At 36.3% G+C, this 14710-nt stretch overlaps 1 protein-coding gene across 1 annotated transcript in view; it reads left to right on the plus strand.

Moving 5' to 3' along the window:
• OPN5 (opsin 5) overlaps nucleotides 1-14710 on the plus strand; it is a 40214-nt gene that overhangs the window by 13565 nt on the left and 11939 nt on the right. The window contains exons 5-6 of the mRNA XM_040982991.1: nucleotides 7525-7766; nucleotides 11310-11367. Coding sequence (XP_040838925.1) covers nucleotides 7525-7766; nucleotides 11310-11367 — 300 coding nt within the window. The remainder of the gene's footprint in view (nucleotides 1-7524; nucleotides 7767-11309; nucleotides 11368-14710) is intronic.

Below are 14710 nucleotides of genomic sequence, written 5' to 3' on the forward strand. Positions count from 1 at the left end.
AGCTTGCCAATGATGCAATCAGTCAATCTTGTTGGTCTTATTGCATCTGGGTGCTGATTCCCATGACGTTCTTATTTAATTTTTCTGACTCTGTGACAAATCATCTGTTCTGTTAGTTGAAATGTACAACTTGACCCAGTTAATGCTAGCATCTTGTACTTTTTTATTTTTGGGATGGGCAGCTTGTTTAGTTCACTCCTCTGACTCAGGGCACATGGCAGGTACAGCTCAACATCTGCCGGTTAGTGTGGTATGTTTTTTCTATCTTTATGCTTGAGTTGTACAGTGCGGATCAAGTAGTTAGGCTCACTCTGAACCAGATTAACCCAGTAGACGCTAGATGAATAATTTAAGAATATGTATGTATAATTTAAAAAATTTATAAATAGATGTGTATTCATCTAACATATCCAAAATGATATTTTGGATAATGGCATGTATTATAGTATGTCCACATTTTATTCATATTTGTCAAACATATATAAATAACCAAAATCTAAGATGTTTATAATTATTAATATTTGTACACAAATATACATCAAAATTCAACTGTATGGAAACATAATAGCATCTTATGTACTAAATTTGAACTGTTTTCAATCATTATTTAGTTTTGACCTTGATTTTCCTTTTTGGATAAAAGTAAGTAGAAACAGCTGCCTCCTGGGCCTTTTTATAACCTCAGGGTTCTTCTCTCATTCAGCTACTGGCAATTTGCTTGTTCCCTGGCACTTCTGAAAATCAGAATAAATTGGTCTTAAAGTTTAATATTTAAAACCTACTTTACTGAGTTCTACAATCAAAACTCATTTTCTTGTGTGCTCTAATTATGTTTAGCTAGGTTATTGTCCTTATATATATAAGACTAAGTCTCCAAAACCTTCAAGGCAAATGAAAATGCAGGGTATGAGAAACGTAGGCACAGAGTTTAAAAATTGCATCAAAGAAACTTTATCATATTTCTTTTTCACAATTTTTATGTATTCTTACCTCTGTGGTTCCACATAATCTTACTTTTAAGACCACAATTACTTTGTAAAATAAATTTTAATTTGAGCAATCAGGATCAGTTCAGTAGAATCTAGGATTATTTCCTTTTTCCAGGGTTACCAATCCATTCCAGGAAGGGCTTTTCAATGTTGGCGATGGTGGGTGAGCCTCCTGATGTAATTATCATTAACTTGGTATTGTTGAGTTGTTTCAAGTTCCTCCCACTGGTCTTAATAGGTGGCTCACTGCATCTCTGATTTGTTCCAATTATAAAGCCTTTTAAGCTCATCATCACTGCCCAATTTCTCCATATACTTGGCAATATGTTGCTTCTCTTTAGGATGCTAGTCTGTGAAGCTAATATGCCCAAATGTGCTGAAGGTTCTATTGCTACCCAATTCTTTATCCTGACCTTTGGTGCTCAGCTCAGTAAGACACTTATCATTGGTTTGATAAAGGTACAAAACAAGGTTTTACATATCTGTGTTTTCAATACTGATACATACAGACATTTATTTCTTTTTTCTTTCTTACTTTTTAAAATTTTAGCTTCGACAGGATGGTGTAGGTGTCTTTTTGATTCAAGGTGTTGGCATCTTTTGAGTATATTCCTGGTAGTGTATATGGCAAGTCTTTCTAGTTTTTTTTTTTTTAAATAAATTTCAATATTGTTTCCCACAGAGGCTGTACTAATTTACATAGCTGCCAATAGTGTATTTGTCCTTTCTTCATCAGGATTTGTTACTCCTTATGTTTTGACTTTTAGCCATTCTGACAAGTGTGAGGTGATAGTTAATGGTGGTTTTGATTGGCATTTCCTTGATGACTAGTGACACAGAGCAGTTTTTTTGAAAGTTTGTTGCCCATTTGTACTTCTTCCTTTGAAAACTGTCAATTGCAATTCTTAGTGCAGTTCCCAACTAGATTGATTGTTTTTAGTTTGTGATGCACAGCCTTCCTAATTTTGGGGATTGTTGCTTCTATGTGCAATTTTTGGACAGGTTTTGTCATGAGGGCATGCTGAATCTTATCAAATGCTGTCTCTGCCTCTAGTGAGAAGGCCATCTGGTTTTTGTCTTTCATGCTATTGAGGTGATTTATGATGTTTTTTTGATCTGTGGAGGTTGAGCCACCTTTGCATTTCTGGGATAAAAATCAACTTGATTGTGATGCATGATCTTTCTTGATTACGTTCAGACTTGATTTGCTAGTATCTTGCTGAGAATCTTTGCATCTATATTTATTGAGGACATGACACTGTAGTTTTCTTTTCATGCCATCTCTTTGGTTTTGGTATCCAAATTATACTAACCTTATAGAGAGTTTGACAGAATTGCTTCCTATTAAATATTTGAGAATAATTTGAGGAATGTTGTTTTGGAGTTTCTTCTTCTTTGAATTGCCTTGGAATTCAGGTACTGGACTGGGAAATCCACTTTCAGTCAGTCCCATGTTCCTATCAGTAACATTCTCTTCAAACAGGCAAGATCTTTCCTTCTCCCTTCTCTCAGTGCACTTGACCTGGCGATCTCACTCTTGGTGACCCTATTTCAACGTGAGTTACTGAAATGCCATTTTGTCAATAGTCTAACTGCTTTTGAAACTCAATGTTATTGATGGGAATTTCTTTCATTCTTTTGATCCTCTCTATAAAATGTCACTTTTACAGCAGTCCCTTGTCCTCTTCTCATGTATTTTGCAAAACTCCACGTCCTCTTCTTGTTTGTTTTATTTATTTAAAGTGTCATGCATTTTTAACTGCTAATGAAGCCTTATTCACATCTCAGTCTCAGAGTGTGGTAGGAAGGGAGGGCGCTCCTTCTGAAATGAGTGTATGAAGAGATCTCCCTCACACTTGTCATGGATGTTGCACTGTGACTATAATGACCCAGGCACCTCCGGTCCTATCTTTGCCTATGATCTTTTCCCCCATTCCATTCTGCCTGACTACACAGAAAGGCCTTTTTTTCTCTCTCTCTGTCAATCTCTCTTTTAAGAAAGAATGTCTTCCAGGATAGTTCAGATGTTTTTGGACCCAAAGTAGAACATCCTTCTAGTATTTTTCACAACATAAAATTCTTACCTTGATCACATTATTATTCTGTTATGGTTTTAAGTGACTAATTCGTTGGAACTGAGTACTTGTGGACATCATGCTTGAGGCATTGCATGCCCCTTAATTAGAGCTAGAAATCATTTATATCCCTTGATCCTCTGCAGCAAGTTGTATTTTTAATGAATCAGGTGGCATCACACCATAAGGTGGTGTTTTAGAAGGTATTCACATATTCTGGGAATTTATTTTCACTAAAAAGACCAATTTTGGAATTAAAGATTTGATTGCAGAATGAGTGTTGTGTTTGGTGAGTTAGGGCATGACCAGGACTCTTTCAACCTATATTGAAGTATTTAGGATCAAGTTTTGCTCCATTTTTGCTTCCAACTCAGCTTTTTTCTAATGCACTTGGGAGGCAGCAGATGATGGCTCAAATACAGAGGCCCTGCCACCCTGACATGAGCGATCTGGAGGACTCCATCCTCCTCCTGGCTTCAGCCTGGTACGGCCATGCTGTTGTGGGGACTTGAGGTATGAACCAGCAGATGAAAGATTTCATTCTCTCTCCATCTCCCTCTTTTTTTCCCTACCACTCTGACTTTCATGTAAATAAAAAGCCAATAAATATTTATAAAAACATTTTTATTGTTTTTTCAAGAAAAGGCAGAAGGTGATAATAGAATTGAAAGAAGGAAAAAATGAGTTAATTTGTACAGTGCCTGTGTCAAAACTGATTGAAGGATATTTGGGTGAGGTATTTTTGGAAACAGAAGTGAGAACTCAGGAAAACATGAAGTTAGAATTGAGAAGAACAAGAAACAGTCTGATGGGAAGATCAAGCATATACTAAGATACATAGAAATTCCTGGAAAAATAGAGGATAAAATGAAGGCTTTGGAAAGTTTTGTGGAGTCTTTTTAAAAATAGTTTTGGTGCTTAAATGTTTAATATTTCGGGAGTCTTTTGAAATTGGAGTCTATAAAATGAAGATGTCTGATATTAACTTTATACTTACTTCAAAACCATAACATTTTTAAGTACCTTTTAGATCCAGCTGTTTATCCCTCTCTCAGCTTGAAAGTCAATTTCTGTTAAAATATTCAGATTTATTCTAATCTGAGAGGAACTGCAATGATTTATTTGCTATGCTTAAAACCACAATGTAGTTTTAATAGCTCCATGCCTTTACAAGATGACATAATGCAAATATTCTAGATCCTTCCTTTTTCTCTGTGGTGCAGTCACTCAAAAGGAAAATATGTAAGATACAGAAAATATTATGGACTAAGTGTTAATCTGTTTTTTTTTTTGTCAATGACTTCTTCAGCAACAACACAGAAAACAGTGCTTGAGATACTGTGAAATCATCATGTGACTCACTAGAGAAGCAGGGAGGGAGCTATCTTAAATCCACAGACATCTGCAGAAACAAACTTTATTTATATAGTTAGTGTTTATTTGGGGAATTTTAAAAAGAAGGTCCTCACTGTGCACCTCAAGGCATCTGTTCCATTTACAAAAAAAAGAAAAAAAATCCCACAGACCAAACCAAATGAAAATTTCTCCTGGGTATTATTTTGCAGAAAGATAGAAAATCAGGCCCAGGGGAGAGCTGGTTTTTTGTGCATGAGGTCTTAACAGTTTCTCAGTGTTAAGCATGGGTGACAGTTTTAGCTCAGGACCCAAAAGCAGGGTTGTGGGGCACCTGGGAGATCTGGGCTCAGTTGATTCATTTCTCAGGGTTTCTGTTTGCAAAATGGAGCAAAATAGATGTTAAGATTTTTTTTGCTGTTGCAGTTTATTTTCAGAGATGAACCTTAAAATACCTGGGTATAATTTTAGCACCTGAAAATTTAGGGCAGATTCATTCTTCTTACACACCTTCTAGGCTATGTTCCCAAAGTAAACACACTCCACACGGGCAAAGTAGCCTGCGTGTTCTGGCTACCTCCTGGAGGTGATGGCTTTGTTTCCACTAAAGCGTTCTACACCCATTTTGGACCTCTAGAGTCCTGCCTCCTCTCATCAACCTTCCTTTTAAAGTACCTGAGAGGTGGAAGCAGGTGTTCAACTATTTGGGTCTCTGTCAGTCATGTGGGAGAGCAAGATAGGATTCAGGGCTACTGGCCTCAGCCTAACCCAGCCTTGGCTGTTGCAGGAATTTGGAAAGTAAAACAGGGTATGGAAGATGTTTTTGCTCCACATCCTTTTCACTCTGCCTTTTACATCAATTAGTTAACCTTAAAAATGTAAATGGATACATATGATTATGTTAGAAGAAAATACACATTCAATTGAACTTCCAAAATGACAAAAAAAGCATTTACAAATATGTTTGCTTTAACTATTATTTTTAAAAATATCTTGCATCTCACTCCTTTATCACTGATTCTCCATAAAACTTGTCATTATCCTGGTGTTGGGTATTACTGCCTTACTTTTAAAAAATTAGTTTTATTATTTTGCATGACACAGTTTTTTAGGTATAGGGGTTTCCTCCCTTCTCTCCCATTTATTCCTGCCCATTTCTCCTGCCATCACTTTCCCCATATTATTACAACAGTATATAGTCCTCTAGTAACAGTACAAGTTTGACATTCTGCTATTTAAGTTCATCATGGAATTGTAGGCATATACAAATCTAGAAAATCTAATATCGTACTGTCAAGGTCTGTTGACCTGTTATTCCGCCTTTTATTTGGGTATAGAGATGCCTATTGTAACATATCTTCACTTCCAGGCTTACTTCTAAAATTAGAGCAACAGTGAGAGGAAGTCATAGAGATAACTTCCTGGCAGCTTCCCAAGATTGTGGGAGCTTGAAGATAAAAATTTCCCTTTTCATACAAAGCATTTATAAAATCCAAAGATTGGCATTATCAAGCTTTTATGACTCATGTGCCAATCCCTGTTCCTATTATTGCATCTGAGGGTGTGTAATCTTGTAATTGGCCACATTTGAGTCATGTGATGTTATAACATCAATTCTTGCCTAAACAATCCTGCTAAGGGTGGGAATTCTGTGTAGGAAGGATGTGTCTGCTTTGTTCAATGATTTTTTTTTTTCACAAAACCATATACAAGATTCTCAGTAAGATTCATTGATTCAATGAATAAACAATAATTCTACTGTCTATTCCTTTCTGTGTGTTTTACTTTTGTGTGTTTTATCTATTGTGTGTTTTATATTTTGTGTGTTTTATTTTGCAGGCAAATCTTGAGTAGAGCTTGCATGTTTGTTGCTCAAAAATCTGTTAGTGTCCCAAAGCATATGTAACTAAGCTGCAAGCAAATTAATATGTTGTACAAATCTGCAAATACCATGATGCTTTATTTCTTTTCAAGCATCATTTCCTTTTTTTGCTTTCCTGCTTTTTCTTACAGCAGTAGCTCCCTGTACAACCACATGCTTCATACTTTTCTTAAGTTGCTCTGATTTCTGTTCCTTTATTTCTACTGATAGATGGGCAGTTTATATGACACATCTTCGATGAAACTTCATTTGCCCAATAGGATGTAATTTTGTTCTCCAATCTGACACTTAAATCACAGAAAACTTTGATAGTACATGTATTTGCATTTTAGGGGGATACAAAGCAGGCACTGAAGTCCACTATGATCCCACACATGGCATGGCACAAGGTTTTGTAGAGAGCTAAGGTGAATGTGTTGAAGTGAGATGATTAATGGGGACAAGGTCGCTAGCTTCAGGGCACCAATTAGGACTACTTTATTAAAGGCTGAATTGCATATGATGAGAAACTCATGGGGGGTGTTTTAACTCTTATCTCTTACTTTCTCTAAAATTAAAAGACCCTGTAAAGTAATTATAATTTTGTGTCAGAGAAATGTGCTTTCTGGAGAAGTCTAATTTTATACCACTGTGCTCCTTTGGCTGAAACTCGATGACTCTATTTTGATCTATTCCTAGTGAATTTTCACTATCTGAATCTCAAGCTTGAGAAAAACTTGAGTCAAAAGAAATAACATTTAATAGAAATCTCCAAAGAAGATACATATTAGAATTTCAAACCAGGGCAAATTCTCTACATTTCCTGAGGCAAATATGGATAATTTAAAATTTCATCAAGGTGAACATATTCCTGTCAAGTTTATAAGTGAATGTGGGTTGAGAAGTCTAGAAATCTCAGGAGCACTGATAATCTTTTTATTATGATTTCTTGCCCAATACAGGCACAATCTGATTGTTATTGTATTATATGTTGGATTTTTAGTATGTTGAGATTCTGGAGTTCAGAACAGATAGGATGTAATAAATGGGATAAAAAAGTACAATAACTTCTTCTAACTGAATTTCTCAGAAACTTTGTGAAACAATTCCTTATGGACAAGATAAATGGGAAAATATTAGACTTTTCTGGCTGTAAAAGATGACCTGCTCCTCTTCCACTCTTGTCGCTTCAAGCTCTTGTTCTCCTGGTCTGTTGATTCTGTTCTCTGATGCCTTTCCTCATCAGGTGGCAATGTTGATTTGTGCTGGATTCTTGATTGCATGGATTCCTTATGCAGTGGTCTCTGTGTGGTCAGCTTTTGGAAGGCCAGACTCCATTCCAATACAGCTTTCTGTGGTGCCAACACTCCTTGCTAAATCAGCAGCCATGTACAATCCCATCATCTATCAAGTCATTGATTACAAATTTTCCTGTTGCCGAACGGGTGGTTTGAAAGAAACTAAGAAGAAGTCTTTAGAAGACTTCAGGTAAAATTTCATAAGTTGGAAATAAGTCATATTATTTGTTTTTCAAAATTCTGTGGGGTACAAGTTACTTGGTTGTGCTATTTTAGGTTTAGAATATATCACCTAGGAGCTTAGATAAGGAGGTCTTTGTTTTCTGTTCATTGAAATTCTTGAGATTAAGATATCAGGAATTAAGGTACTCAGGAGCAACATGGGTAAGTACTGGGACATGTGATCTTGGCTTTGATTTTGGGTTAAGTAAAACACAAAACAGTATCTACTTGAGCAGCTATCGTATATGCATGTCTCTTCTTTATTTGGAACTAAACTCATTTTACTTCAACAGCGCTGTTCCATGTGGCATTGATCTGAAATGAAATGCTCATGACCAAATGATTCTCTTATCTGAGAAATCATTACAGTAAGTGTAGAATTTGGGAAGGCAGAGGAAGGAGTTACAGGTGGTATTTTTTCTTCCCCCTTTGTGTCAGGTTATTGTAGTTTTATAAGAGCCCCTTGTTTTCTTTCTCTTATTCAGATGAGGAAATTGTGGTTCAGGTAAGGTTAAGTGTGTTGCCCATATTTAGATAGTCCGAAAGCAGTGAAGTAAGGATTTACATTCATGACTATAGGGTTCTAAAACTTAAGCCCTTTCATCTGTTTCTACTATACAGAAAACAATGGAGTTGGGAAATCTGGTACTAGTTCTTTTCTGAAGACCCAGAAGACTCAGGGTAGATGATGTGCTGGGGCCCAGTGGTGGTCTTCTGTGTCCATTGACAACTAGTTTTACTGCTAAAATGTAGATGAGGCACTTGCATTCGTGATCTGAGGCAAGCAATGTTGAGAAGGTAGCAGGTTCTCAGATGCCCTTAATTATTATTCACTTGATGTGTAAAAAGTTTTCAATACTCCTTACCTTGAGTAATTATGAAACAGTAGAAGAAAGATTGACCTAACTGTGGGAAGGAGTTTGTTTATTTTTTATTTTATCACTGCACTTGAAGAAATGGTGAAACTCATGAATTTTACTTTAACCATGTAGATGCATTATCAAATGATAAAAAATTATAAGGCACTAATTAAAGGTATTAACATTATTGAGGTAGTGTGGATAAAGAGAGACAATTTCAAGAGAGACAACCACTGTTGAAATTCTGTTGTTAGCGGTAGTTTTATAGTTTTGGGCAAATTCAAATCAGAGTTAACAGTACACTCTATAATGTGGATGAGTTGATAGCAATCCCCAGATCCTTAAGTTGTTAAAATTAACCGAATAGGATGTGTGGAAGGGCTTAGGAGACAATTGTTAACGGGTTTTTATGTTGCTGGAGGCAGGTGCATTCTCTCTTGAACTGAACTGAATAGCTGGATCCAAACACTATAATGCATATTCTTTGGAAGTAATAACACTTTGTCCTTATCAGCTATTGACACTTTATTATGAATACAGGTAGAGTGAATAATTCTAATGGAGTCCTTGAAGGAGAAAATAATGGGCACTTCTTCATCTTAAGTTGGGGATTTGACAGGAGTTGCTGGAAGCACTTCATCTACCTCATTATTTTGCTTCTGACTGGCTCTGTGTTTTCTATGTTCACTCACCAATGTGAGCAGCACATAAATATTCAGCACTCAATGGGAAGAAGGAAATGTAGGTGGAAGCCAAGTTTGGCTTAGGACAGAAACCGCTAGAGCAATCAGCCAGTCAGGGAGACTCTACGCTTCATCTGTTCCTATGGGCCATATTTTGCAGTACAGAACAATAGCCTTGCTGGAGCAGGACTGGGACTAGCTCCACATTGGAGAATGTCCACTTACAGTGAGGGAAGCAGGCACTAGTGCTGAGCAGCAAACAGCCCTAGAGATCCAGAGGTTGGGGTGCCTTTCGGGAAGGAATACTGATGAGGGGTTGGATCACAGATAGCATTTTATTATTATTTTAAAATTTTTATTGCCCATGTTCGATGAAGAGCAGAATGCTGAAGGTGGCATCAGATTTCTTTTTATCCCTACAAAAAAGCCAAAAAAAAAACCTTCTGCTTATCCTTGCTGCTGTTAAGGAACAAGCAAGTGAATAATTTGATGACCCACAGAGTGATGTCCGGAATGGCTATTGTGTTATCAAGACAATTAAATTGAATTAAGCTGAATTAATTGATTTCATACATTCTGCTTTTGAGCTCTGAAATGTGTATTTGCTTAAAATAGAAGACTCTGCTGGGAAACATTTTGATTTCAAATAAAAAATACTCTAATGTAGCAAATACGTGAATATGAAAGTACATCTTGAATGGTTTTTAACAGTTTATTACCAGTTAGACTCACTCCTAGCTTCCTTCTTGGTCCTACTTAATTTTAGTAGAAGTTGAACTGGCTTCAGGAAATGCATAATGTGAAAAGATAATTCCATTTCAAGGATGTAAGTAGTTAATCTGCTCCAAATCAGAACTGTTTTGGGGAACATGCTCTTAAAGACTGGTTGTTTATCTCCAAATTGTTTTTCTCCTCTAAAACCACAGCAGCAATATCAGTTTCAATGTGTACCTTTTATCTTGTTTTTAATTTGCTCATGCAACTCCGTGATGACCAATACAGTTCAAGAGATTTGTCATTTGTTTGAGCCCAGTGATAGGGCAACAAAATGTTATTGTTGTCCCCAACTTGGTCTCTATAGTATTTACTGGTATCTGTAGCAGTCTCTCCTATTTTGTAAATTATGTTTTGCCACTTGGTGATATAAACCAGACACCTGGGAAATTGTGAAAATTGCTTTATGGACCCACTTGAAGAGATGCCACTTTAGTTGGTTTGGTTTGGGCTTAAGCTTCAGTTGTTTGTTTAACTTCTCAGATGATTCTCATGCACAGTCACCTGGAAAATCAGTGAGCTCCTGAGGCCAGCTATGTCAGTGACCAGGAAGGTGACTTCAGATGCTGGGCCTTACTCAGGTGGAAACAAAATGCTCAAAGACTCGGACATGGATCAGTGAAGATGGGGGCATTTTACTTGCTAATATTTTAGTAAAAATAAAGAATAAGGCCCCCAAACCTAGCATTGCTATCATAATTAAATTTCCACCTGACTGAAATAGTTTGCAATGCTGTGGGTGAACAGAGGGTCCTGCTCAAATATAGGTAGCTGTGCAGTGAGTTTTGGTCTAGAAAGCAGGAAACTCGCAATGGCACAGGACTTATGTGGTAAACCAGTAGCTTGGTGTTTGGGGAAATCTGCCCAAGGGATTCATTAACTGCATATGACAGATTTATTATTTTTATAGCTTTCAAAATAAAATCAGACATCAAAGCTAAAGTTCATAAAAATGGAATGAAACAATGTTTATTTTGGCATGAAAATATCTGAGATTCTTGCTTACAAGAGACCTTCAGAAACTTCATAGGTCATGCACGTTAGAAATAAAGTTATGTGGGTTTTGTGCCAGTAAACTTGCATTTTAATTCCATTTCTGAAGCATCCTTTTATGTAAGCAGGTATGCCTTGGTGTGTGTAGGTGTATTTGTGTATGTGTATGCACATTAAGTTGTGCTTTTCTTCCCTCTCTAGGCTGAACACTGTTACCACTGTCAGGAAGTCTTCTGCTGTGCTGGAAATCCATCAAGAGGTATGAAGATGGAAACGACATCACTCATGGACACAAGTTGTTTGCCTTTTCACTGCTGTTAACATTTGGTTGTGGCCATACTTTTCTTTCCATATTATATTTTTTTACATTTTGTATACTTTTCCTCTAGTTTATCAAGTCAGGGTTTGCTGGGAAATCCCAATGGACGAATGGAAACTAAATTACAGGCTGTTACTTTAAGGAATATTATTAGGATGAGCATCCCTGGAACTTTTTTTTTTTTTCTCTTACAACATAAAACCTGTTCTCATGCCAAATAGTATTAAGTCTGACAAATTAACAAAAATGTTAAAAGGTTATTCCATTATGTGCTATGGTGTTATTTAATTTTACTGTATCATAGTCATTGCTTTTTATCACTATAGGGGCAGGATGGTGGTTCCTAGAGCTCGTGTTGGTGGGCAGTTACCGAGACCATGTGTTGGGTCATGGCTTTTCACTGGTAGATGCTGCTTATTCTCACAGTCATTTCCTCTTTATGTTGATGGGATGACAGTGATTACGCACAGGAGTTCTTTGGGGAAATCAGCTTTGCCTTAAACCCCTAAATAGAAAACTCTCTCGTGTCTTATACTCTGAAAACAAAAATAAACCCACTGATGACAATTTTACACATGTGGGTTTTTCTCATCAAGTTCTATTTACTGACTTAGTGGAAGAAACAGTTTTACTGACTATAATTGCCTTAGAAATGATTATGGTGAAAATGAGTTTCTAAGTATTTTTTCCTTTCCTTATTTTTACCTTTGATCTTTGTTTTGGTTCATCTTTGTTTTTCAACAAATACCTTTTTGAAGTCTTGAGGATGGAATTCTGATTGCTGACTGTAATCTAGGACAGCTCTGGCCATTGTGGCTATTTGTAGAGTGAACCAGTGGATGGAAGATTTCTCTCTGTGTCTCTTCCTCTATGTCTATCACTCTGTCTTTAAAATATATATATCTTTAAAAAATTACAAATCCTGAATGCCTGAACTGGCAGATACTTAAAAATTAGGCGTTTTTGGCAATTGATTGCACGAATGCAGAACATTAGTAATGGCTTGGGTGGATTTTCATGGGAGACAGTATGGTTGGTGTGTCCATAGAAGAGAGAGAAGCTGGGGACAGAATGCATTACATTTGAAGTGTGCTTACAGCATATGAAGAGCATTAAAACTAATTAAAAATCTAAATGCATACCCAAATTATATGGAGATTATGACATTAAGGAGCCGAGGACGAGCATGATAAGAAGAAACTTTATTTCAAAAAACTTAGTGTAGATTTGTTCAGAAAGTAAAAATCTAATAATTGTGTTTTATAGAAGTTCCTGAAGGTATATGGTCTCCTCTTTATTTATTACCTATTTAACTAGAATGTGATTATTTGCAAGGCTTTAAAGAGCACAGATAAGAAAGGTTTTGCATGGTGAGGAGGGGAAAGGAGAACTGAAATATGAAGAACTCTGAGAGTGGGGGAAGCCTAGAATTGGTTTTTTGCTATAAATTTGAAATTGGGATTTAAAATATTCTGAGTTCTAGCTCTACATTTCTTTTTATTAATATTTTGATAATAGGGAAGAACAAGAATTGTTCCCAGAATGTTAGATAAAGAGGCAGTCCTTGGGGGCAGAATGAGAGGGGAAAAAACATGAGGAGTGGCTGTGGTTCCACTTAGAATCCAAGCAAACCAAGGTGATAGAAATATAGTTCACAGCATAAATTATTTTTAATAATTACTTGACCCTTGGAAAAATAATTTATCTTAATAACATTGCACCTGTTTAGAATTAAAACGATAGCTGAATAACTCAAGTCATTTAACTTTCTTTTGAAGACTGTTATTGCTATTGATGGGAGTGTTTTTTAATATGAACTGCAAATCTATGAATGATTCTTTATTTAGTTTGTACAAATGAGGAAGAACAAATGAAGGAGAGGAGAGGGAGACAGGAAACGAGAGAGAGAGCGAGAGAGAGAGTTGATGAGTGGAATATTGAATGAATCAGTGATGCTAGCATAATAAAATGTCTTACAGGTTTCCAAAGTGTCAGAGGCTATTAACTATAGTTAGAGGATATATGTTGCTACAAAGAAAAGGTCAGTGAAGGTAGTATCATCTTTTAATTAAATAACTAATTTTGTAGAGAAGGAGCCAGGGTTATTGTCTAAAAGGTCAAAGTGTTGACTATTCTTAATTGCTTGCATGAAAAAGAGGCAAGAGAGAAGACATATAAGAGCTATAATGAATTTAATCAGAAAACACATTGAAGGACATGCCTTCATTCAGTGCCAACTTAGTTTGAAATCTCAAGACATTCGTGTATGCCACAAAGCCAAACCATTGGTCTGTACTAAGAGTTTGAGTGAGTTTTAGAACATTATTTATGTATTTTGAAATAGAGATTTTAAAAATGTTTGTTTAATGTTCAACACATAGTTGTGTGTTTATCAGGCTCATCAGGCCTTGAGTCTGAATGGGAAATATTCTGAAATAATTTTATTCAAAAATTTTGAATCAAAATAAGCATTGGCATTTCTATGGTTTTTCAGGTTTTGAACCTGCTATCCTAGCCATGTATCATCATATATATAGTCATTCAAGTTCAGAATACAGTTTTAGAATTAGCCAGGCCTTATGTCCAAGTCAGGTTCTGTCATTGACCATGCCTCTTCTCTGTGTGTAAATTTATTTGATCTTTTATTGTGCCCAGTTGTCCCAAGTATGAAATAGGAGCAATATTATCTCATTAAGACTTGTCATATTTCATTTAAAGTTTGCAAGATTCTTAGGACGCTTCTGGCCAGTTGAAATCACAGAAAATAAATGAAAGCTATTATTATTGTCATTTTTGGATGAACCAATTGCAGGTGGGTTTGAGGGGACAGCTGCAGGTTGTTTTCTAAAGTTGGTAGGTGAGCATTCCTCCAGGTGTTTAGTCACTGCAGATACAGGCGATGTTCAAGCTTTAGGAGAATAATAGCTAAGACTCTGTGGGAACAGCTACTGCCTACTCTTCCACTGAAAAATCTCTACTCCTACGCTCAATACCTTGAGAAAATGCTTTCCAGATTGAACCAGGTTGGAGGTGACAGGTTGGGCAAGAATTCATTTTCTCCGTTACAATGCGAGTTGTCTGCAAGGAGAAAGGAGTCACAACGTATTGTGTACTAATCTATAGTGAAAGCATCAAAATGAACAGGCTCTCAGAGATAGTTCATTGAGGTGGGAGCATAATCATTTTCTACTATAGACTTTTTAAAAAAATTTATTTTTTAATCGCAAAGTCAGATATACAGAGAGGAGAAGAGACAGAGAGGAAAATCTTCTGTTCAATGATT

This window comes from Ochotona curzoniae, unplaced genomic scaffold (assembly GCF_017591425.1).
Source record: "Ochotona curzoniae isolate NIBS_2020 unplaced genomic scaffold, NIBS_Ocur_1.0 contig_3819, whole genome shotgun sequence".
Classification (NCBI taxonomy): Eukaryota; Metazoa; Chordata; class Mammalia; order Lagomorpha; family Ochotonidae; genus Ochotona; species Ochotona curzoniae.